This window comes from Schistocerca gregaria, chromosome 2 (genome assembly GCF_023897955.1).
Source record: "Schistocerca gregaria isolate iqSchGreg1 chromosome 2, iqSchGreg1.2, whole genome shotgun sequence".
Taxonomy (NCBI): domain Eukaryota; kingdom Metazoa; phylum Arthropoda; class Insecta; order Orthoptera; family Acrididae; genus Schistocerca; species Schistocerca gregaria.
The window spans coordinates 586,617,664-586,642,483 of NC_064921.1; the positions used below are offsets into that span (position 1 = coordinate 586,617,664).

The 24,820-nt window shown below is 38.9% G+C and overlaps 1 protein-coding gene across 2 annotated transcripts in view; it reads left to right on the forward strand.

Moving 5' to 3' along the window:
• The window catches only part of LOC126333873 (atrophin-1), a 64,979-nt gene that overhangs the window by 15,008 nt on the left and 25,151 nt on the right, over positions 1 to 24,820 (forward strand). For both annotated transcript variants that reach the window (XM_049996776.1, XM_049996775.1), the window contains exons 3-4: positions 6,712 to 7,307; positions 9,301 to 9,477. In XM_049996776.1, the coding sequence (XP_049852733.1) occupies positions 6,712 to 7,307; positions 9,301 to 9,477 (773 nt within the window). The remainder of the gene's footprint in view (positions 1 to 6,711; positions 7,308 to 9,300; positions 9,478 to 24,820) is intronic.

The following is a 24,820-nucleotide window of genomic DNA, read 5'->3' on the forward strand; positions in this document are numbered from 1 at the left end:
AAGTAGGCTTTCTCAGGATATTTTGTGTTCATCTTAGAGTCTCCTCCAATTCAGTTTCATCAGCATATCCATGACAGTGCCTGATAGGTCAAATAAACCTTTGACATTAGTGATGGTTACTACTCAACCACAGTATTATTGTGCTTGGCCTCCCATGGCTGTTATTGGAAACACAGATGTGGCTTGAAATCAGAGAAATAGTATCGGCAGCAATTGAGAGATTTATACCAAATAAATTAACAAATGGTGGAGCTGGTCCTCCTTGGTACACAAAACGAGTCAGAACACTGGTGCAGAAACAACGAAACACACACACCAAATTTAAACAGACGCAAAATCCCCAAGATTGACAATATTTTACAGAAGCTCGAAATTTAGTGCGGACTTCAATGCAATATGCTTATAACAGTTTCCACAACAAAACTTTGTCTCGAAACCTGGCAGAAAATCCAGAGAGATTCTGGTTGTATGTGAAGTATGTTAGCGGCAAGAAACAATCAATGCCTTCTCTGTGCGATAGCAATGAAGATACCATAGAAGACAGTGGTGCCAAAGCAGAGTTACTAAACACAGCCTTCTGAAATGCCTTCACAAAAGAAGACGAAGTAAATATTCCAGAATTCGAATCAAGGACAGCTGCCAACATGAACAACATAGAAGTAAATATCCTCAGAGTAGTGAAGCAACTTAAATAACTTAATAAAAGCAATTCTTCTTGTCCAGAATGTACACCATTTAGGTTCCTTTCAGAGTGTGGGGATGCATTAGCTCCATACGTAACAATCTTATACAACCATTCCCTCGACGAAATATCCGTACCCAAACACTGGAAAGTTGCACAGGTCACACCAATATTCAAGAAAGGTAGTAGGAGTAATCCATTTAATAACAGGCACATATCATTAATGTCAGTATGCAGCAGGATTCTTGGACATACGTTGTGTTCGAAGAATATGAATTACCATGTAGAAAACGGTCTATTGACACACAGGCAACATGGGTTTAGAAAACAATGTTCTTGTGAAACACAACTAGCTCTTTATTCGCATGAAGTGTTGAGTGCTATTGACAAGGGATTGTAGATTGACTCCGTATTATTGTTGGATTTCCAGAAGGCTTTTGACACTGTACCACACAAGCCGCTTAAAGAGAAATTGAGTGCTTATGGAATATTGTCTTAGTTATGTGGCTGGAATTGTGACTTCCTGTCAGAGAGGTCACAGTTCGTAGTAATTGACAGAAAGTCATCGAGTAAAACAGAAGTGATTTCTGGTGTTTCCAAAGGTAGTGTTGTAGACACTTTGCTGTTCCTTCTCTGTATAGAAGGTTTGGGAGACAATCTGAGCAGCTATCTTGTTTGCAGGTGAAGCTGTCGTTCATCAACTAAAAAAGTCATCAGAAGATCAAAACAAATTGCAAAACAGTTTAGAGAAGATATATGTATGGTGTGAAAATTGGCAATTGACTGTAAATAACGAAAAGTGTGAGGTCATCCACATGAGTGCTAAAAGGAATCTGTTAGTGCTAAAAGGAATCTGTTAAACTTTGGTTACATGATAGATCAGTCAAACCTAAAGGCCATAAATTAAACTAAATACATAGGAATTACAATTACGAACAACTTAAATTGGAAGGAACACATAGAAAATGTTGTAGGGAAGGCTAACCAAAGACTGCGTTTTATTGACAGGACACTTAGAAAATGTGACAGATCTACTAAGGAGACTGCCTACACTACGCATGTCCATCCTCTTTCTAGAGTACTGCTGCGCGGTGTGAGATCCTTACCAGATAGGACTGATAGAGTACATCGAAAAAGTTCAAAGAAGGGCAACATGTTTTGTATTATCGGGAAATATGGAAGAGTGTTTCATTGAAATGAGACAGGATTTTGGCCGAACATCATTAAAAGAAAGGCGTTTTTCATTGTGACAGAATCTTCTGACAAAATTCCAATCACCAACTTTCTCCTCAGAATGCAAAAATATTTTGTTGGCACCAACCTACATAGGGAGAAATGATCACCATTATAAAATAAGGGAAATCGGAGCTCGCAAGGAAAGACATAGGTGTTTGTTCTTTCTGTGTGTTGTACAAGATTGGAATAATAGAGTATTGTGAGGGTGGTTCAATGAACCCTCTGCCAGACATTTAAATGTGATTTGTGGAGTCTCCATGTAGACATTGACACAGTGACTTTATAGTAGACAACTACAATTATGACTAAGGAACAGGCATTGCATTGTGAGGGATTTCAAGACAGAAGCACATATACTATCAAGTGGTTCAGCATGTCCTGATGAAATATCACGATAAAACCTCACAGTAAACTAAACATAGCACCCTCACTTCCAGGTGCAATAATATTAGGGTCGAGTAATACAATGTCAGTGTTTATACAGTGTGTGTATCTTCACATTCTTCAGACATGCATACACATTCTGATTATTACAGCTTAGGTAAATTGTTCAAAATGGATTTGCATATTGCAAATCTGGATTGACATCAGATGTTTGTGACACATGAAGATTTGTGTCAGCCTGGGTAATCCAGGTGATAGTCCCGGTCCGGCACAGATTTTTCCTGTGTCGAAAACAGCTGACGTCAATCCAGATTTGCAGAATGCTACTCCATATAGTATAAACCTATGACCATTTGTGCTGCCTTTCTTTATATAGATTCTATATCTTCTGTTAGTCATATGTGGTATAGTTCCCAATTACTTTAGCATTATTCTAGGCTTGGTTGCATGACCATTTTGTAAACAGTGTCCTTTGCAGACTAATTGTACTATTATACCAAGAACCAAAGTCTGTCACTCATTTTACCTTTGACCGAACATGTGTTGCCATTCCACTTAATATTCATACAGATTTTTGCACCCACGTATTTGTACAAGCTGACAAGTTCCAATCGTGACTCGTTGATATAGTAATCACAGACTACAAAGTTTTTATTTTTTTAACAAGAACCTCTCCAATTCTGATGAAACTTTTACAAAATGTATGTGTGGGTCTTATGTGAAGCCACACCAAATTACAGTTTGATCAGTAATATGCTGCAGCCACTAGTCGTGTTCTTGTAAAGGCCAGTTTTTCTATGTTGTGACTGATATGAATAAATCACCAAGTGTACTATATTGTTGCTCATGATCAAGGGGGACTCATGTGCTGAAACTTCGAGCTTCTGCTTAACTTTTTAGGCACAACAGCCTAGTTGCTGAACATGTGCCTGATAGATCTGCAATACATCATTGTTGCTGTCAAAGTATCTCATAAAACTTGTCATTACAAATTTGGATCATGTTTAGCTGCTTGTATCTGACAGTAGAATGGCTTTTAGGTAATACACAGAAACAACTTAAATCAGGAATTCCCAGAGAGTGGTACACATAACACTGATGGTGTGCAAGAACATATCAGGGTGGTACATATACAGTTAAACAAATCATTTATTGATTTAAGCGCATATTATTTGCTACAAATATGTACCACATGTGAACATGAATGACTTTTTTAAAAAAAATAATTCCATGAAATCTTATTACTTGGGTGTGTCACATTTCTACAATACATAGTATTTTATCAGCACAGTGCAAAAACCATGTGTCTGTTGTCGACACTGAGCAAGATGATGAAAGATATTTGCCTCGTACTGTTCCTCACCCCTGTGGCATTCGTCTTCAGCATTCCGCACCACTCCCACCCCATCTCAGGGTTTGTTAAAGGTGAACAAGCTGTAGTGGTACGCCCAAATTTCTAAAAATATCAAATGGTACGCAGTGGCAAAAAGTCAGGGAACACCTAACCTAAATGAACATTTAAACACTTCTAAAAGTCAAGTGCGGAGAACATTTTTGTTTTAAGAAAAACAGTTGATAACAACTTTCAGATTTTCAAATGTCCATATTGAAAAATACCACAAATTCTTTGTTCATAACATCAGTCAAAGTTGTTCGCAATTTTACTCCTTTGAACTGGTTTGTCTCAGAAGTGAAACACTCGTCATACTCAAACTAAAGAGCCCTTTTCAAAGGTGCAGAGTAGTCAGATAAAGAGCCCTCTTCAAAGGTGCTGAGTAGTCAGATATATGATGACTCTTTTGAAAATCGGACAAAATTTGTTAATAACTGAGTAATTACAATGCCATTTGCACAATCTTACAACATGCTGGCTGGCTGGAATGGGAGAAAAAATCAGCATCAGAAAATCATTCTATCATATGTTACAATCTGCCAAAACATGATCCAAATTTGTCACAAAAAGCTCTGTGAGCTGCTTTGCCAGCAAATTGTGATAAATCTGCTGTACATTTTGCACATGTTCAACATCTAGGCTGTTGTATTTAAAAAGCTTATCAGAATTATCAAAGCTTAAACACGGTAGTCCTCTTGGATTTCGAGCAACAGTAAAGCAAACTTGGTGATATATTCAGATTTGTCACTACAGGGAAAAAAACTACCCTTTACAAAAACACAGCTGCTGGCTCCACAATACTACTTCTCAACCTGTAATTTGAAACGGCTTCATGTAAGACCCATATGTAAGTTACACCGTGTAAAAACTTTGTCAAAATGGGAGATGATCGAGTGGAGACTCGTATGTCATTGACATGGAATGACACTGTAGTAATCTGTTAATGGAGATGATGTCTACAATGCTGGTAAGCTGTTCTCAGTTTAGGGAACATCTTGTAACCTAATAGCTAGTGACATGACACGTTATTGGTTAGTATTGAGTGTTTATACAGGGTGTTTCAAAAATGACCGGTATATTTGAAACGGCAATAAAAACTAAACGAGCAGCAATAGAAATACACCGTTTGTTGCAATATGCTTGGGACAACAGTACATTTTCAGGCGGACAAGCTTTCGAAATTACAGTAGTTACAATTTTCAACAACAGATGGCGCTGCAAGTGATGTGAAAGATATAGAAGACAACGCAGTCTGTGGGTGCGCCATTCTGTACGTTGTCTTTCTGCTGTAAGCTTGTGCTGTTCACAACGTGCAAGTGTGCTGTGGACAACATGGTTTATTCCTTAGAACAGAGGATTTTTCTGGTGTTGGAATTCCACCGCCTAGAACACAGTGTTGTTGCAACAAGACGAAGTTTTCAACGGAGGTTTAATGTAACCAAAGTACCGAGAAGCGATACAATAAAGGATCTGTTTGAAAAATTTCAACGGACTGGGAACGTGACGGATGAACGTGCTGGAAAGGTAGGGCGACCGCGTACGGCAACCACAGAGGGCAACGCGCAGCAGGTGATCCAACAGCGGCCTCGTGTTTCCGTTCGCCGTGTTGCAGCTGCGGTCCAAATGACGCCAACGTCCACGTATCGTCTCATGTGCCAAAGTTTACACCTCTATCCATACAAAATTCAAACGCGGCAACCCCTCAGCGCCGCTACCATTGCTGCACGAGAGACATTCGCTAACAATATAGTGCACAGAATTGATGACGGCGATATGTATGTGGGCAGCATTTGGTTTACTGACGAAGCTTATTTTTACGTGGACGGCTTCGTCAATAAACAGAACTGGCGCATATGGGGAACCAAAAAGCCCCATGTTGCAGTCCCATCGTCCCTGCATCCTCAAAAAGTACTGATCTGGGTCGCCATTTCTTCCAAAGGAATCATTGGCCCATTTTTCAGATCCAAAACGATTACTGCATCACGCTATTTGGACATTCTTCGTGAATTTGTGGCGGTACAAACTGCCTTAGACGACACTGCGAACACTCGTGGTTTATGCAAGATGGTGCCCGGCCACATCGCACGGCCGATGTCTTTAATTTCCTGAATGAATATTTCGATGATCGTGTGATTGCTTTGGGCTATCCGAAACATACAGGAAGCGGCGTGGATTTGCCTCCCTATTCGCCAGACATGAATCCCTGTGACTTCTTTCTGGGGGGACACTTGAAAGACCAGGTGTATCGCCAGAATCCAGAAACAATTGAACAGCTGAAGCAGTACATCTCATCTGCATGTGAAGCCATTCCGCCAGACACGTTGTCAAAGGTTTCGGGTAATTTCATTCAGAGACTACGCCATATTATTGCTACGCATGGTGGATATGTGGAAAATATTGTACTATAGAGTTTCCCAGACCACAGCGCCATCTGTTGTTGACAGTTGTAACTACTGTAATTTCGAAAGTTTGTCTGCCTGAAAATGTACTGTTGTCGCAAGCATATTGCAACAAACAGTGTATTCTATCGCTGCTCGTTTAGTTTGTATTGCCGTTTCAAATATACCGGTCATTTTTGAAACACACTGTAATTGGTTAGGAGACAGATTGGACAGGCACTGCCATGGGCAAGGATTATAATTCCACTTCTGCATTCTGCCATTAAAATAGTGTATTTGCTTGGTAGCATACATGATTTTCCACTTGACAATTATTCCCACTTTTTATATGATTTTTCAATGGGAAATAAAGGATACTTCATTGTTTTATGTTTTCAAGAACTATTGACCAGTGTCAAATTGTACTGAAATTCAGTTCTTACTGTTATACACACAGTTCATGTAAGTTTTGAAAACCTCACATTTTGCACATCCTGCAGTTATAAACGCTGTACGTAACACAAAGAACTTCTAGATGCTGTCATGTGTCCTGTGTTGATGTTTTTGTAATTGCATAATATGTTGCTAAGAATTTACAATTAAAGGAATTAATTTTTTTTTATTCTTTCCTTTTACAGCTGCTGCTGGTGATCCAAAAACTCGCATCACTAATGCTGGCAATAACAGTAGTAGCAGCGGCACTGTTCCTCCTGGAATGGCTGTGGCCCATAGTTTGGGCTTGCCACCTCCAGAACAACTGGGCTATGTACAAGTTGCTGCCTTCCCATCACCAGTTGGGAATAGCACACATCAGCAACATATTCCTTGGCCTCATCCTGCAGCTGTAGCGCCTGGCCCCATTGTAGTATGTGAGATGCCTGTTGCTCCAGCTACCACTGCTCCCAACCCTGCAGAGTATCCTCCTTCACCTCTAGTCAGTAGGCAGTCATCACCCTCCCAGTCAGGATCTCCTAGTCGTGCTGGATCACCTGCAGCTCCACCAGCCCCCTCTCGTTCTGCAGCAGTAGAGAGGATACCTGGTAGCAGCAGTAATGGCACTACCGGATTCAAGGGTCCTCCTGTACAACGAAGAGCACGGCCCAATTGTGCACCTGAACCCTTGCCGCTGCAGAGGAACTTGACGCGAAAGGGTAGTGTTGAACCACCAGATGGTGTCTGGGAATCCTTTACCAAAGAAATACCAGGCATTGTCAAGAAGTACACCCCTGAAGAGGTGAATAACTGGTGTTGTTATTTTTTTTTACTGAGTGTAGTGTTTTGCTGTATCCACATAATTAACTATATTCAGAATCACAAAGAATAATTTGCAAAAAAAGAATCAGAGCAATGGTACACACCATCATATGAGCAGTTTAGTAATGACAGCTGATCAGAGATAAATACTTGTTATTTGGCAGATTGCTTGATTCCCCCCCCCCCCCCCCTCTCTCTCTCTCTCTCTCTCTCTCTCTCTCTCTCTCTCTCTCTTTCTCTCTCTCTCTCTGTGTGTGTGTGTGTGTGTGTGTGTGTGTGTGTGTGTGTGTGTGTGTGTGTGTGTGAGAGAGAGAGAGAGGGGGGGGGGGGGGGGGGGGGTTAGATCTGAACAAAAGCAACAGAGTAAAAGTAAATGCTACAAAATTGAATACCAGGGAAAGAACTGTAGTGACGGAAACAATCATAGAAAACAAATCACCAGTATTTCGCAGCAGACTGAGCTTTGAGGTTATTGATAGAACACTGTGTGAGAGGATTTTTTTCTCTCCCAATAAGCAGCTGTCACCAAAGCTAAGATGTTATTTTACTTTTATTAATGAAAGGGGCTATTAAGGATAAGTGACTAGGCATACCAAAAAATAAATAATACTTTCTGATGTGTGTGTGTTGGAGGAGGGGGGGAGGGTTGCATTCCATTTGTGGTAAGAATGAGATCAGTAAACAAATAAAGTGTGTGCGCTGTTCATTCTGTTTCTGTTTCATAATACATAATGCTCCTATTGGCAAGCTTGAGAGAAGAGAGATTTGATCTGTTTATGGTCTATCTGTTGCTTCATGATCACAATAATTTCACTGTGATTTTGCTTTGATCAAGAAAGTAAAACAGTTTTGAGACAGCTGTTAGGTAAAATGAGCAGCAGTGGGATTTATATGATTCCTCACAAAAACTGTCATTTGTTTCCTTATGCTGATTGTAAGTAGCATAAAAATCTTGTTTTGGAAGCATATCAGTGCATTTAAATCTAATCATCTTGATAACGTGTCTGTAGACACACAAAATAAATAAATTTCACTGCAAAAGGTCAGCTTAAGGAAGATTTCAAAAGATCGTATACACAGATTGAAACATACATCCAATTCCTAAATACAAAATCTGAATTGCATAACCAAATTTTTTAACTTTTATTACGTTATTTGCAGTTTTGGAGGAAGAATTCTGGTTACATCTAATGTATGTGTCTATAAGAGTGTCAGAAATATTTGATAAGGCAGTTGGTTGCTCTACTGCAGTTGGTTGTTCTACTGGTGTCAAGTCGCAGTCATTAGTGTAATTTTTATTTGTAAGAGATGGTCCCACATTTTACCATTTATAGTACTTACAACTTTTACCCTAGTTTTCTTGCACAGGCATATTAAGAAGCATTCAGTCTTCAACATTAACTATGTTTTTATCATATAATTTTGCGAACATTTGATATCACAAATGAGTTGCAATTGTATACCTAAAAGTATATCAAAAGATGCAGGTGCATGATACAGAAACCAAAGCATCTGAAAAAGATCCACAAGCTCTTTAAATTTCATTGTGCATGGTTAAAAACAGTTTATTTTTATCGGAAAGTGGCATTTATGTGCAATTTTTCTTTTGCAGTTAAATGAACTGTTGTTAGCACAAGTATTTTATTCCAGTATGTAATTCATACAACCAAACACACTGAAATTAAAGTGATTTGATCTTTACTAACATGTTAAAAATCGGTACTGTTGAATTTTACTAATTTCACTTACTTTAGTCTCATTTTGGTCTAATAAGATAAGAAGTTTATTGAGTAATGCAGGGAAGTAAACATATTGCTTTATTTGAGGAAGCTATTTGTGGTCTGAAATGTTGAAAGCTAAACACATTAAAATTTGATTTTACAATCCTAGAACCCATAAAGTCTCCATATCTGTGTTTAGCAGAATTTGTTGAGGTATGGTTCTTTGTTTATTTGAGTCTTTTGGAATTCCAGCTCAAACAGAAATGTGATGAAGAACTAAAGGAAATGGGAATTCCATCTGCAGCTATATCAGAGCTCCGTGCTGTTCTGACAAAGTTAAGCAATACAAATGGCTTAAGTAACTTGGAAAGGAGAGGCGATCTGACATCCTCCAGCAACAGGAGAAAGCCAGAGTCCATGGACAGTGAGGTACAAATCGTAATATATTTTCTTTTGTGCAGCTACATGTTATTGACAATTGACATATAAAAATTAATGTTCTGCTGCTCCCCCGTACCCTCCCCAATCACCCCTTCCACAAGAAAAATAGTTGCTATTGGTCTTCAATGTTTTGAATGAAGTGAACTTTATTTGTAACATGTTACGTTGCATTCAAAGAAAAATGTAGAGAAAGCAGGCATGTTGATAAGCACCTAATGAAATAAGTGACACAGCAGTGAATGTTCTGAGTGATTGCAGTCTCAGGGCCATAGTCTTAACTGTGATTACATGGAGTGACTGTGATTCATTAAAAACAGGTGTTGATGAAGATGATCTGTTGATCTATGCACCTTTTCAAACTTGGACAAGAAGGATAATGACAAAACCTTCTCAGGCTTCCATCCAGGTGGCTGCATTGAAATTCTGAGGAGTTTCAGTGAGTGTGGCGCTCATCAAAGTGTCTCAGATTTCAACACAGCCATGTGGATGAAAGCCCAGACAGATTTCATCAGCTTTAAGTGTTGGGAAATTTCTGCACTCGTGTATAAGAATGATAATGCTTTGTTTTTATGTTTTGCTTATTTCTATTTCCATTGGTTCACAGACACTATAAAGTTCTTGAATATAGTCATTTTTATCTGTGAAGCTGTTTCATTGTTTGAGAAATGTGCATTACAGTATTTTATTTCATGATTAGCAATTACACTGGTGTGCAGAACTTAAGGAGGGAACTAATTTTTTCATGATCTGTCACTGTTAAGTAACATAACTTGTTGAAACGTGGACTGTACATAGAAATAACTGCTACAGTATACCATAGTACAAAAGATAACTGAAAGAAGTATGCTATGAGAGAAACAGAAATGACACTTTTATTCAAAGATGATAATTCCACTGAAGTCATCATGATTCATGATGGTCGTCTGGAAGTTACAAAAGACTATACATTGTTCTTAATAGCATATGTGATCACCACACACAGCACTGGATGCTTTGCAATGTACTTCCACTTTGACTACGGGGTTGGTAAGGAGTTCTTTTGGGTAGGGTATTTCATTCCTCCAATAGCATTTGACAAGAGCTGGATAGCCATTAGAGGATGTGGATGGGCTGCAGTAGTTTCCCCAACACGTCCCACACATGATCACTGGCATTTAAATCAGGAGAACTCCTAGGCCAGTCCATTTTCCAGATATCCTGTCTTTCCAAAAGCTCATCCATCTGCACTGTTTTATGTGGTTGCACATTGCCACTCGTAGAAATAAATACGGCCCTGAAAATAAGAGCATGGGGAAGCCATACAGTGGCACAATGACATTGAGCGGTGAGCATACAATCTTCAGAGATTTGGAAGATCTTGCAACATCAAGCCTCCCCACACCATAACATTTGGACCAGTAAAATGATTGTGTTTGACGATGTTCCTGGGCGCATACCTTTCTCCCATCTCTCGCCATATGAGAGTACATTCAGTCACTACTGAAAGTGTTTTTGCCTTGCAGTCCTATTAATTGTGGTTGCATTTGCACCTGATGTGTGACGTGGATCCCTTCTTGCTTGCTGCATAGTGTAGTGGTCATCTCCTGCTGTAGTGGACTTGGTTGGCCAACTCCTCCCATTCAGGCAGGAGTGCCTGTAATTTGGAACACTCCACAAGCATGTGAAACAGTGCTGTTGCCAATACCAAACGCCTGGTCTACACTCATTACATTTTATCCTCCTTCCAATTTCCTGATGATTCTTCCCCATTGGACGTCATCCATATGTTGTCTCCAGGCTCAGTTGTAATGAATAACACCACCACGTAGTACTGCAAATGCTTGCATACACTACCTTTCTCCATTTCTTCAATTGCCTTGTGTTGCGGAGCCTCCACCATCTGGTGCTATAGTGATACTGACCTCACATCATGTGATGTCAGCTTTCTATTCACAACTGGGAGACCTTGGGCAACATTATTCCATACTTCCTTAAGTTTTGCAGAGCAGTGTTATTAATTTTGCCTCTTGGACTTTGTGAAGCTACCTCATATCAAAAATTATGCTATACTTGCAACATGTCATAATCCACACAGCAGGGAGTGAAGAACAGTGTGTAATGGTGCCACTCATATCAACTTGGCACAACAGTAGTAGGTACTGTGCAGGTTTTACCACTGCACCAAGAAACATGACACATTAAATAAATCAGCATAATTCTCAAACTGAAAACACAAATGAACTGATTATTTCAAAATTAAAATATAGTGATTATTTCAAATAATAATTGTTGTAAAAATTATAAAAATAAAAACAAAAAACTTCACTCAGGATAATGTATTTATCCAAAACAGATGAATTAACCTCAGTAAGAAAGTAAATCTGCTCCCGAGGGCATCACCTAGATCTTCTTTTGTTGTTAGTTTGTATTTATTTCTGCATTAAGCAAATACGTATGCATTTCGCTCCTCTTTCTGTAAGTGTGAAAATAAAAAAAAGAAAACCTACACATTGTATTCAGTATAATCTCCCCTCCCCCCTCTCTCTCCCCCTCCCCCTCTCCCTTCCTCCTCCCTTCCCCCTATGTATGTAATTTTTTGATATGCATTGAAAGTATTATGAAAAGGGTAGTTGCAACTCACCATAGAGCGGACAGTCTGAATCACAGATAGATGCAACTAAAAGTCTGTCAAACAAGTAATCTTTTCTTTTGGCCAAAAAGGCCTTCATCGGAATTCAACAGCTAGAAACTGCAGTCGGTAGAGTGTGCGTGCGTGCGTGCGTGCGTGCGTGCGTGCGTGCGTGCGTGCGTGGGGGGGGGGGGGGGGGGGTCGATTCCAATGAAGGCCTTTTTGCCCGAAAGCTTACCTGTTTGACAGCCTTTTTGTTGTGCCTATGTGCGACTCAACATCTCTGCTATATGGTGAGTAGCAACTGTCATTTTCATAATATCATCATTATGTACATTATGTCTTGAACATTTTCAGTTTACTTTGTTAATCATGTTGTTGCTTGTAGTAGTAAACTCCATGCTGGCTTAATTTTATTATTGTTTGCCTGCAAAATGTATGTAGTACAAAATGGAGTACCGTGCTAGGAAATGTTCCACAACCTTTGTATCCTTGTAATGGTAATTTGTTCACCCATTTCCATAATGAAGATTTAGTTATAATTTATTGTGTGTGATCTAACTTTCTGGGTTAAGAAGTGTGATATAAGTAAAGGCAATCTCAAGATTGACATTGTTTTGTTCATTTCAGTGTTTCCTTGTGGAATGATACTCACGTGAAGGAAAGGGTTCTTTGTTTCTGCCACGCAGTAGTTCCTTGTTGCAAGAGCTTGGATTACGCAAATAGTAATTTCCTCTCTTCATACAAATACTCACTGAATGTGAATATGTTTCCAAATATGTTAGTGTGTCTCACTGCAACTACACAAGTGGCACAGTATCAGGCAATCAATACTATGCTACTTCTTTCCCTACCCTGCACTGAAACCATAAGAAATCACTACCACAGCACCATACTCTCCATGAGCCTGCCTTCAGTGTGTTCAGCATTGTGTTTTGCAGTCATTTGTCTCCATGTATCTGAATTATTTCATCACTGCAATGATCCAGATTCATCTGTTTAAGAAGTCATTAATATCTTCCTGTGACACTATTCTGTTGTATCAGGTTGTTTTATCCCTGAATATACTTTGCAAAGTATCATATTAAATTTGCATTAACTACGTGTTTTTCATGACCAAACCAATCATTTAATTCTTGCAAAATACATACATAGGAATTCCATGTACAAATCTGCCCTGTTTATTTTGTTTGCCTTCAAATTTTTATCTTCTTTTTGCCTTGTTTACTGGACAGTTGCGATGCTTGTAGTTATTAAATTACAATAATACTATGACATTAGAGTCAGAGGTACCTTGTTTGAATGATTTATCAATTTTATAGTAACTTAATGCCTTTCGTGAGGTATGTGCTTTGTGTCCACATTGGCTTTCACTCTCTCCATTCTCCCATCTCTGTCTTATACAGCGAAAACATAAAACTGTCTCTTCTCAATCAACCACTCTATATAAGATGACATTTTGCAAATGAAAAGGAGGTGGAGGGGGGGGGGGGGGCACATGCAACCAGCAATCTTCTTTGCATGATACATATATGCAGGGCTTTGTACTGCTTATGGCAAATACAGTGTCATCCTGTGAGAGAAAAAATAAGTAGACCTCATGTTCTTGCCTTTGTTCTTGTTTTTGTTCTTGCATTTATTGTAACTCTTTATATACAGAGTAATTCAGGAAGAAAGGTGCATGCTTTGAGAGTTCACAGTATTGCTGATTCCAAACAGAAAACTTCAGATGCGTATATTCGCTATTCCAAATGGTTTTCAAGATAGAAAACATTTAATGCTGCTTTTGTTTGTTTTTCTTTTATAATTCAAAAGCCGTGGCTTCTTGTGAAAACATGTCACAGAACAAAATTAAACTACATTAAATTTCCTACAAAAAAGTTTGTATTTTTTTAATTTTTGCTAGGGCTAATAGTTTGTGTGGACAGAGCGAGAAAATATTGAAAACCTTACACAACACGCATACCCTGTAGCTTAGGTAGTTTTTGTACCCCAATTTGAGAGAGTTTCCCAGTTTCATAGACCACAAGTATCCTATATCAAATTTATTGTCTTGAATTCTTCTACACTACTGTTGTACATTTAACATGGTGTGGTAACACACATTGCATTTTGATACTTTTTGATTAAAGTAGACTCCTCCCCAAAAAGAAGAAACATTAAGTTGTTGATACACACATACAAAAAGAAAGAAAATGTGCCATTTTTTGCAGTAATCCTTTTTCAAGCCAGAGTAAAACACACAGTAAACATACATGAACATGCACAGGCCTATGCCCCTATATGGTGCCAGCTCCACGAGCAGTACCATGGGTGGGTTGGGTAGAGGGGGGCAAGAGGAAGGAGCCAAGGAGAGGGATTAGGGGTGGTTGGCTAACAGCCCAGGAGACATCTGGTTTGCTGGCTAGTGGAAGGAGGAATGATGGGTATGTAGGCTAGGCATGTGATGCATGGTTGTCAGAATTGTTGGGGAGTGGCATGTGCTGAAGGTGACTTGGTGATGTGCACTGGGAGGGGTTGACAGGAAGAAGGAAGGGGAAACTGGTGGATGTGGGTGGGGACATAGGATTCCCAGATATAGAGGTTAGGACGATATGGAAGTGGAGGAAGTGTTGTGAGAATAAATCTCATCTGCATACTGCAGAGAAGTTGGTGGTGGAGAGAAGAATCCAGATAACACATGTTGTGGAGCAGCTATGGAAATTGAGCACATTGTGCCACCTTATGATTAAATTAGTTTTTTCAACAATCTGGCAGTGGCCACTCATTGTGGTGGACCGCTGGTTGGTAGACCAACATAAAAAGCTGTGCAATGTTTGCAGCAGAGGTAGTATACGACATGGCTGCTTTTACAGGAGGCCCAGCCCCTGATGGGGTAGAACAAGCCCATGACAGGCCTGGAGTAGGAAGTGCTGGGTGGTTAGATTGAGCTGGTCTTGCACCGTAATCTACCACAGGAATATGAGCCTTGTGGCAAGAGATTGGGAGCAGGAGTGGCATAGATGAACAAGGATGTTGTGCAACTTGGGTGAGCAACGGAACATCACTTTAGGAGGGATGGAAAAGATCTTGGGTAGCATGTCACTCATTTCAAGGCATGATGAGTGATAATCAAAGCCCTGATGAAGGTTATGGTTCAATTGTTCCAGTTCAGGATGATATTGGGTGACAATGGTGCACTCCTTTGTAGCTGATTACTGGAGGTATGGAAGGGTTGGAGAGGGGGGTTGAAGGTATAACACAGGAAATCTGTTTGTGGACTAAGTTTGGGGTGGTAGTGCATGTCTGTGAAAACCTTTGCTAGGCCTGAAGTGTACTGGACAACAAGGGGGTTCTCTTCATTGCATGTGTGTCATTTAGCTGGCACCAGGATGAATGACCACCACCAGATTGTTGTCAAGAACAAAGTCCACCACCCGATGGCACAACAAGCACAAATTGAATGGCTGGCCTCTACCACTAGTTTCTCCGAATTACACAAATGGGAGTTATCCTTAAAACACATTATCCACCCCAGTAATCACTGTGATCTCAGTCTCTGGTAACTCCTTGTCTCTCCCCCCCTCCCACCCAATCCCCATGCAACAGTTTTTCCTTCCTCTGTCCTGTCACCCCCTCCCAATTCACATCCCAACATCACCTTCAGCATGCGATGCTACCTAATGGCTCCGACATCGGTGCATCACATGCCTAGCCCATGCACCTGCCACCCGATTTCTCACTCCCTCATGTATTTCTAGCTGGCAAATTGGCTGCCTGCTTCCGAGCTGCTGGCCACCTAACGGTGCCCTCTTCCTGCCTCCCACCATTCTCCCTCTCTACCCACACAACCCAACCACTAATACAATCTAGTCACCTGCCTAAATGCAAATTGTGGTTGTCCAGCCCAGTGTAGGACCATGAGCATGTGTGTGTGTTTACTGTGTGTAGTTTACTTTCTTTGTGTGCCTTTTGACAACTCATCACATCTGCTTTTTGATGAGTGGTCTCCAAGGTATTTACTTTCTACCAGGACTTTCCCGTGACATTTATATTGCATTTTGAGCTACCCTTTGAAGCTTTCTCACAAAGTGTACAATTTTGAATCGTTCCAGATAAAATTGAGAAATGACTTCTTTTGGTCTTTCTTTTGCAGAAATAATACATAGAATAAAAATCAGTTGTTGTTAAACATGCTTGACGATACATGAAATTGTTTGTTTGATGAGCCTGTGCCGCTGAGCAGTGAGCCTGTTGACATGGAACTGGTGTGGTTGTTGAAGGCCTTCTGTCTGCTGATAAGATTTGTTTCAAAACATTGTTAAAACTGATTGAACTACTGTAGTATTGCATTTTGACACTACACTCAAGCATAAAGTTGGCAGCAAATAGTAAATTTGTAGTAAGTAGTAATTCTGTTGTGCCTTCCAGTACACACAGACTATACTTATAAGTTTGAGCACAAGACTTCATCCTTCTCTCTCATTTCATGTGGTTATTTGGATAGCTGCCACCTGTAACATTTTATCAAATCAGTTGTAACATCATAACTGGTTAAACCACAACTAAATAATGCCTTTATTTCTTGTTCTTGTATGAATCACATTTAGCTGAAAAATTCATCTTTTAACTTGAAATTCTCTCCATGTAGCATTGTGAAACTTTGGTTGATTTCAAGCACTCCACAGCTTGTTGCTGTACATAAATCCAAAATAATTATAAAACAATTTGTTCTGCACCCAAACAAAGCATTCTGCATTGTGTAACAAACTGAGATTCGGTCTCTGAATTACTTGTTCATAGTGAATAAATATCCTGTTGAACTCTTAAAATTATATTTTTAAGTATAACTATCAAACCATCAGGTATGCCAATAGACCCATTCTCAGCATAGTAAATGAGTGGTATGTGTAAATCGCTTTTTTCCCTGCCGTATATATTTGTGAATATGTATTATGATTTTGTTGGCTACTGTGTTCAGTTTGTGTAACATCTTAGAACATCCCATTTGTCTACACCTTCACTAGTTTGCAGTAAATAGCTAAGAAGCACTTCACACATATCTCAGTTACTGTAATGGAATTCTAAACATGTATCTGTGTAACTCAGTTTTTTCATAACCTTTAAGTAGGTTGTAAATAACTTTACCATTACTGAGTGGCCTAGCAGTTTTGTTAATCTGTCTCAGGGGTGGACAGCCGGCCGGTGTGCTGTGCGGTCCCTGGTATTAGTCACATGAGCCAACAGGTATGGCAGTTATCCTTACGGTGAAGGAACACAATGTTTATTTACTTTGGAGGGTACCTAACCAACCTGTACATAGTTTGTGCATGGTGGGAGGTCCCAACTTTTTCTTACTTACATTGGGCTGTCTGTCACTTGTACATGAACTATTCTTCTTAAAAACTCTCCTCAACAATTCCTTAAAAGAGTTTTGTGTACTGTTTCTTTTGTATAGAATTAAAACAATGGTTGGGCTCTAAAAAAGACTGCAAATTTGTGTTTCTTGTGCAGTAAGGCCAAGGATGTGGACTGTGCCTAATGTTTCTTTTACTGGCTGTATATAATGAAACTTGTGTGACAAGCATCTGGAGGAAATGTAACGTGTTTTAAGTTATGTGATGGTTATTTAGTATTCCTATATAAATCAACATCACACTTTTTTTTCAGTTGAGAGTGGTTTTGGTCAGTAGCACTAAAAATAAATATGCCTTGGTATCCCCCTCACACTGGAAAAGCTCATAAGTGTCATTGCTGTTGTTTTCCCATTCTCAGTTTTTATCTTATAGGCATATGACTTAAGATTACTTATTCATTTTTACAAATGCCGATCATTGCTCTTAATAATTATAACTAGTGGTAAAAAGACTAGTGTTGTAAATTAAAAAGGTATTGTGATATTGCAGTTTTTAATACAGATGTTTTAATATTATTGATTAAAAAGTACTAAGATATTTCTTGCAACTTGCACTTTTGTACTGAATTTCTTATTGATGATACTTGCAAATTCGATGTGATGTTCTCTCTCTCTCTCTCTCTCTCTCTCTCTCTCTCTCTCTCTCTCTCTCTCTCTCTCTCTCTCTCTCTGTGTGTGTTATCAATTTCTAGGTAAGTTGGATTTGAGATGGCAATGGTTGCATTAACTTCTAATGTTTCATTATGTCTTTGAAGTGTTATAAATCTGTTAAAAAAGTCAGTGTTAGTTTTCAGATTTTGATCATTAGTGTCAGAAATTTCAGATATGTTATGGACTGTTAGGCAGTTGCTCGATGTGGATATGTTTAGTATTGTAACTGTTTGTTGCATCAGTCCTAGATATTTGCCAATGATATAACTTAAACCGAGGAGATGCGATGCTAAAACATTGGTTAGTTCCATACGTAGTTTTCGTTGGATTCAATATTTTCATTACATAGCATGTAACTCACATGAACATTCACACTGAGTTTCTGCTAATGACACTTTATCCTCAGTTCTTGTGCTCTCAAATGTTTATTAACTTGTCTTCAGCTGTTTTTGGTTCTTAATTTTCGTTCATTATGCATTTACAATCTAGATTAATAGTTCAGAAATTTCTTGGTCAGTGAAAGGAGCAGTTAATTTTCACGCATTCATCGCAATTTCTGTGGTAGAGAGAGTGGCAGGGAAATTAAATGATATCATAGTGGCTCACTTCATTCTTCTGCTGCTGTGACACAGTATCATGTTCATAGTTGGTTGCCTATTGAGTTCCCTAAAGGTGAGCATCTCATTTACCTAAGTGTTGGTGTACTAGGTAACTACTTTGTAACAATATGAAAGTGAATGAGTGTGTGAAGTAATATTTGAACCATGGATAGCACACTAGTTGTGCAAACTGGAAACACATATATTTTTAAACACATACTGCCTGCTCTCTGTTTTTGACTGATTCTAATAGTTTCTGCAACATATTTATCCCATATACATATCCTTCAACGAATGGAAAACACAGGAAATGCAATTAGGTCCTGGCTAACAAGCATAACACTACGGAGAGACTTTTTGAACACCCCAAATTTCCCAGTCATTAAAAAAGCAGTTTGTGATCGTCTGAAGCATTTCCACTTGATAAGGCAGTTATTTTGTCTCTTGAAAGAATGAAGTCCTTTGTGCTGGACTCCTCAGCTGCTGCTAGGGTTGAATTTGGCAGATGCCACCATAACAGGCCAGTCTCACCAGTGCCAAACTAAAGATGTGGGAATATTTCTTTCGCATGCCAGACTGTTGGTACTGCCGGATTATCGAGTGCCGGATTATCACAGTCTTACTGTATTTTGGATCTTGGGGGTGCAGTTTACTAGTATTCCTAACTGACAATTATTGAATATTGAAACTCTGCTTTGCCCTAAAGGTGAGGTTCATGCATAATCTTAAACTGACAGTTCATTTTCCACATAAAAAAACTATGATGTGACATCCAAGGTAGCACTGAAATTGGCAAAAAAATAACATAAAATTTAGCAATAAGCACACTAAAATTGGCAAAACAGCAGCAAAATTGGCAAAAAACACCAAATTGGCAAAAGAAGGTAACTCCGAATTTGGCAAGATACCATTGGAACTGGAAAAAATAATGCTGCCAAAATTGGCACACACTGACATAAAGAATGTTGGAGGTGAAGCAAAAGAACAACTGTACAATTTGTCTCTGAGTATGAAGCACTACCATTGTAATTATTAAAAAGTAACACTGTTGCCATACCTAAGAAAGGAAATGCCAATGATTGCTAACATTATACAACTGTGCCATAACTAACCCATGTTCAATAATTCTACTTCTTATTGTTAAAGAAAGATTAACAGCTAAGATTACCCTTCTTTAAAGGGGAACCAGTTTGGATTAAAAGAAGAAATAGGGATTAGGGTAGCTACAATGCCCGTAGGAATTAGTTTAGGCAGAAGAATTGACCTACAGAAGGATTCCGGTAAAGTACGCTGGAAGAAACTTGGAAAATTGAATAAAGCTAGAATAAACTGGACAGATAGGTTCTCAATGTTTACAAAAATAGGTATCAATGTTATTAATGCAGAAATAAGAAGAGGTATTTGATAAGTCTGTCCATTTTCTCCATATTTATTTATAAAAAGTGGCACCGTATTGATCAAAATTAATGACGACCAAGTTCTTCGTGTGTGGTTTACTGATGGTGTAGCTGGTTTCACATGGTCTATTAATTAAAAATTTTGTGACTGACTGAAAATAAAGGCAAAAAAGACTACATCAATTGTTATAGATAAATCCAACAGTTAAGTAAGAGCAAACATTAACATAGGAAATATAATACTACTGCAAGTAAATCAGTTTTGATACTTGGAAAGTACAGTAACAGATGACAACAGAAAGATAGTGGATATTAAAAGAATTGCAACAGCCAACCAAACCTTTAGAAATAAGAGTAATTTAATAACGCTTTTTTCCCTTTCATTTAGGGTCATTAGGAACCTCATCAAGTAACTATATGCTATTACTGGAAGCAGTACAAAAGCATTTATTCATTCTCTGGCCTCCTATCGTCTCTGCTGTTAAGCCCCTGTTCTGCTTTTGCTCATCATTAAAGCTCTTAAATTTGTTGATCTGTGCGAGGTCTGTTCAGACAATTCTGGAACTCTGTCGACAAAATTTTTCTGCACTTACCTTTACTTATTGTGCTTGGACTCCTTGAAAATGCTCTCTGCTGCAGTTGGTACAATTCTCCCAACACTGTTCCCCCTTCCAGAGTCTTGGGACATGTCTCATTGGATCATGCGAAGCACCATATGTGAATCTTCTTTTATCTCGTCTACCGCTGCAGAGCTTCATCGTTTCAATAGGATTTTCAAAAAATGTCCATAGGGGCCAGGTGTGGAGAGTAAAGATGATGAGCCAGCACAGTGATTTTGTTTTTCATGCAATAGTACATACCAACAGGGATGAATGTGCAGGCATCTTATCGTGATACAAGAACCATGAATTGTGTCACCACATTTCAGACTCTTTCCTTCTCACAGGTGTTGCAGTGCGTCCCCATAGTAACATTGATTAACAGTTTGTTGCTGTGGCATGAATTCATGATGAACTAATTGTTCAAAGCAAAGAAAACTATCATCATGGCTTTGACATTTGACCTGGCCTGGTGAGGTCCCCCCCCCCCCCCCCCCCCCCCCTCCCCACCCCTGGTGATCCGTATCCGATGTATACTCACATCTCACCACCAGTTATGATTCTTAAGGAACATCTCATTCCCATCTGTGCAATCCAAAAACTCTTCACAGATTGTGAGGCAAAGGCTTTTCTGGTCTTGACTCGTGAGCCATGGGATGAATTTGGCAGCAACATGATACAGTCCAAGATGCTGTGTCAGGATTTCATGACATGATCCAACTGAAATGTTACATTCTTCTGAAATCTCGTGGACAGTCTGTCTTTGATTGGCACTCACAATTTCATTGATGTTCTTTACATTATCGTTATCAGTAGGTGTCAAAGGGTAGCCTGAACGAGGGTCATCTTTAACTTCCACCCAGCCATTGTTAAACTATGTTAGTCATTTGTAACACTCAATAGGGCTTAAGCACTCATCACCTTAGGCTTCGTGCATCATTTGGTGTGTCTCTGGAAATGTTTTCTTGGGTTTCACACTAAATTTAATGCAGACGTGTTTGCACTCTAACTCTGCCATCTGGAAATTCTTAAACTGTGCGACACAGTGTTCTACTCGATACCACACTGAACAATAACTAACAGACATACAACAATGAAACTTTCGTCAGTTATACATTAAACACAGGCACATGCAGGGATGCCAACCGCATTTCACTCCCAACACACTATTGGCGCAAAATTATGAATATTCCAGAATTTTTTGAACAGACCTTGTACTTTGATCAGTTAGAGATGTCCTCTTCATTCACTCTAATGCTCTTGAGGTCCTAATTTACTAACAATTCATATAGGTGCAAGAAAGAAACTCATGAAGATATTTATTTGGAACATTTTAGGCTATTGCTGTGAAAGATGGGCCCTGGGAAAATAGGAAGGAATAAAGGTGTGCGTATAGAGAAGAGCCACAAAAACATCTTGTAATGCAAAAAAATCCAGTTAACAGATACTGAAAGAAATTTAACAGAAAATGACATTGATTAACACGATACAGAGAAGAAAAATCGAATTAACTGGACACATAATGCAACATATGAGCTTCATAAAATAAGTCTTAGAAGGAAATAGCTTAGAAACAAATCAAGAGACAGCTCAAAAAAATCCATATTGCAAAGCAAAATGTCGTTAGTGGAATGAAGTGCAGCAACTACAACCAAGTGCCAAAGATAATGAGAGATGGAGAAGGATGGTTACATCAACAAGGTGTTGCCTTGTCTGATGCTGGCCCTGTCTGTGTCATCATGCAGCAAATACACTACTACAAATTGAGCACATTCCAATTTGTTCCAGATGGTAGTAGATGGCTTTAAATTCAGTCGCACATGTCTCATTAATTGAAGATACCTACATGTTACAGTTTATGTGATCTGAACAACAACTCAGTGGGTTTTTGCTCCAAATAAGGCATAAATTAATTTCAGTTTTTATCAGAGACACCGGCTGTGAAACAGGTATGGGTGGGGAAAGCCTGACACATATTGTAATGTGGTTAAATTGGAAGTTTCTTGCAAGTGTGAAAGTTTTGTTACCTTCAAAAGGCTGTACATATCACCATTCCATATTTCCTCTCTTCTTTCTAATTTGTATGTTCATCATTTCAATTTATTTTAGTGATTGGTAAGTTGACATAACAGTGTTCTCTCATTTATTGTTGACGGTCAATATATTTGCTTTCTTGATATCACATTCCTATTTGGGGAGCAAAATAACTGATGATGGTCAAAGTAGAGAGGGTATAAAATGTAGACTGGCAATGGAAAGGAAAGTGTTTCTGAAGAAGAGAAATTTGTTAACATCGAGTATAGATTTAAGTGTCAGGAAGTCGTTTCTGAAAGTATTTGTATGGAGTGTAGCCATGTATGGAAGTGAAACATGGGCGATAAATAGTTTGGACAAGAAGAGAATAGAAGCTTTCAAAATGTGGTGCTACAGAAGAATGCTGAAGATTAGATTGGTAAATCACATAACTAATGAGGAGGTATTGAATAGAATACGGGAGAAGAGGAGTTTGTGGTACAACTTTGTAAGAAGAAGGGACCGGTTGGTAGGACATGTTCTGAGGCACCAAGGGATCACAAATTTAGCATTGGAGGGTAAAAATCGTAGAGGGAGACAAAGAGATGAATATACTAAGCAGATCCAGAAGGATGTAGGATGCAGTAAGTACTGGGAGATGGAGAAGCTTGCACGGGATAGGGTAGCATAGAGAGCTGCATCAAACCAGTCTCAGGACTGAAGACCACAACAACATCAATTTTCTGAGATATCTTCAAAGATACAGCATGTTTGCAGGTCACAAGAGTCAATATTGTGGTCAGTCAGTATTAACACTATTGAAATGCCATTTCTCAGCAGTAGTTACTAGTACATTTTCAGCCATTGAACCAGTGTTAGCATCTTGCTTTCCAAAGACCTACTGAACATGGCAGTAGAAAAATTTCCATTTGTGTAAAAGTATGAGTAGGGCACACTAATTGGTGATTGAAGTCTCTTAAAACAGTTGGAGATGTTTATAACATGGCAGAAAAAGGATAGATAAGACAAGTGTCTCAAGCAGCGGGAAGTTAAAAAAGGTGACCTGTAGAATAATCGAATAGTGTGTTCCTCACATCATATGAATGAATTTCACAGTTTTTAGCAAGTATTACTATTTTAAACAATCTCGGCAGCTTGCTGGCTTCTTGCCTTTCCATTGTTAGAATCTTTCAGTCATGCATTTTTATAGTCTCCAGAATGTGGTGGAAAATTTACATAATGTTGGATTGAACCACACAGATATCAGCTGTTGAAATCTGTCTCCCTCGATGGCCATAGACAGTGGTCTTGTATGTGTGAGTTGTGCTTGTGTGAATGTGTATTGTCTTCTTCAGAAGGAGGCCTTTTGGCTGAAAGCTCACTTGTTCAGCAGTCATATTGTTGGGCCTTTCTGCGACTCAACGTCTCTGCAATGTGGTGCATAGCAGTCTATTCTTTCCATAGTATTGAAATCTTTATTTGCCGTTTTGTCTATAAAAAGCATAGTGTTTATCTCAAATCTGTTTCTGGCTTACCAGAATGCACACAGTAAAATTGACATTCCATTAGATGTGCTGTAAAAAGTTATCATTTGTTTGCTGTTTCATGCCTGTTTTTGTTTTTGAGCATTTGTTCAGAGATTATCGTATTGACTGTAGAAGAAATAGATAAGAAAGGTTCTTATGAAAAAGTTAGGATGGAGAAGAAAAGCAACATCCAGTTTGGGGCTGACATAGTTGCTGGAGGGTGAAGGACTATTCATCCAAGTGGATACTTTGTGTATGATCCTTGCTACAGAGAGTTCTGTAAAGTGATTGCTGTGAGATGACCTTTTTTTTACTTCTGGCATCTCCTTTGATGAGTTAAGAAATGCGACAATCAGGGATGGAATACTGTTTATTAGCCATATCTTTGATTGAGAAAACACAAGCTCCCCTTTTGCATATTGAGTGGTGCTTACTTGTTGTTGGTTAACAGATGTAAGAGGAATGTTAAGTTTACATATTGTGATAAGACATGGGAGATGTGTTTCTGACGTCCTTTGAGTGTGACACTTCTAACTCTAAATT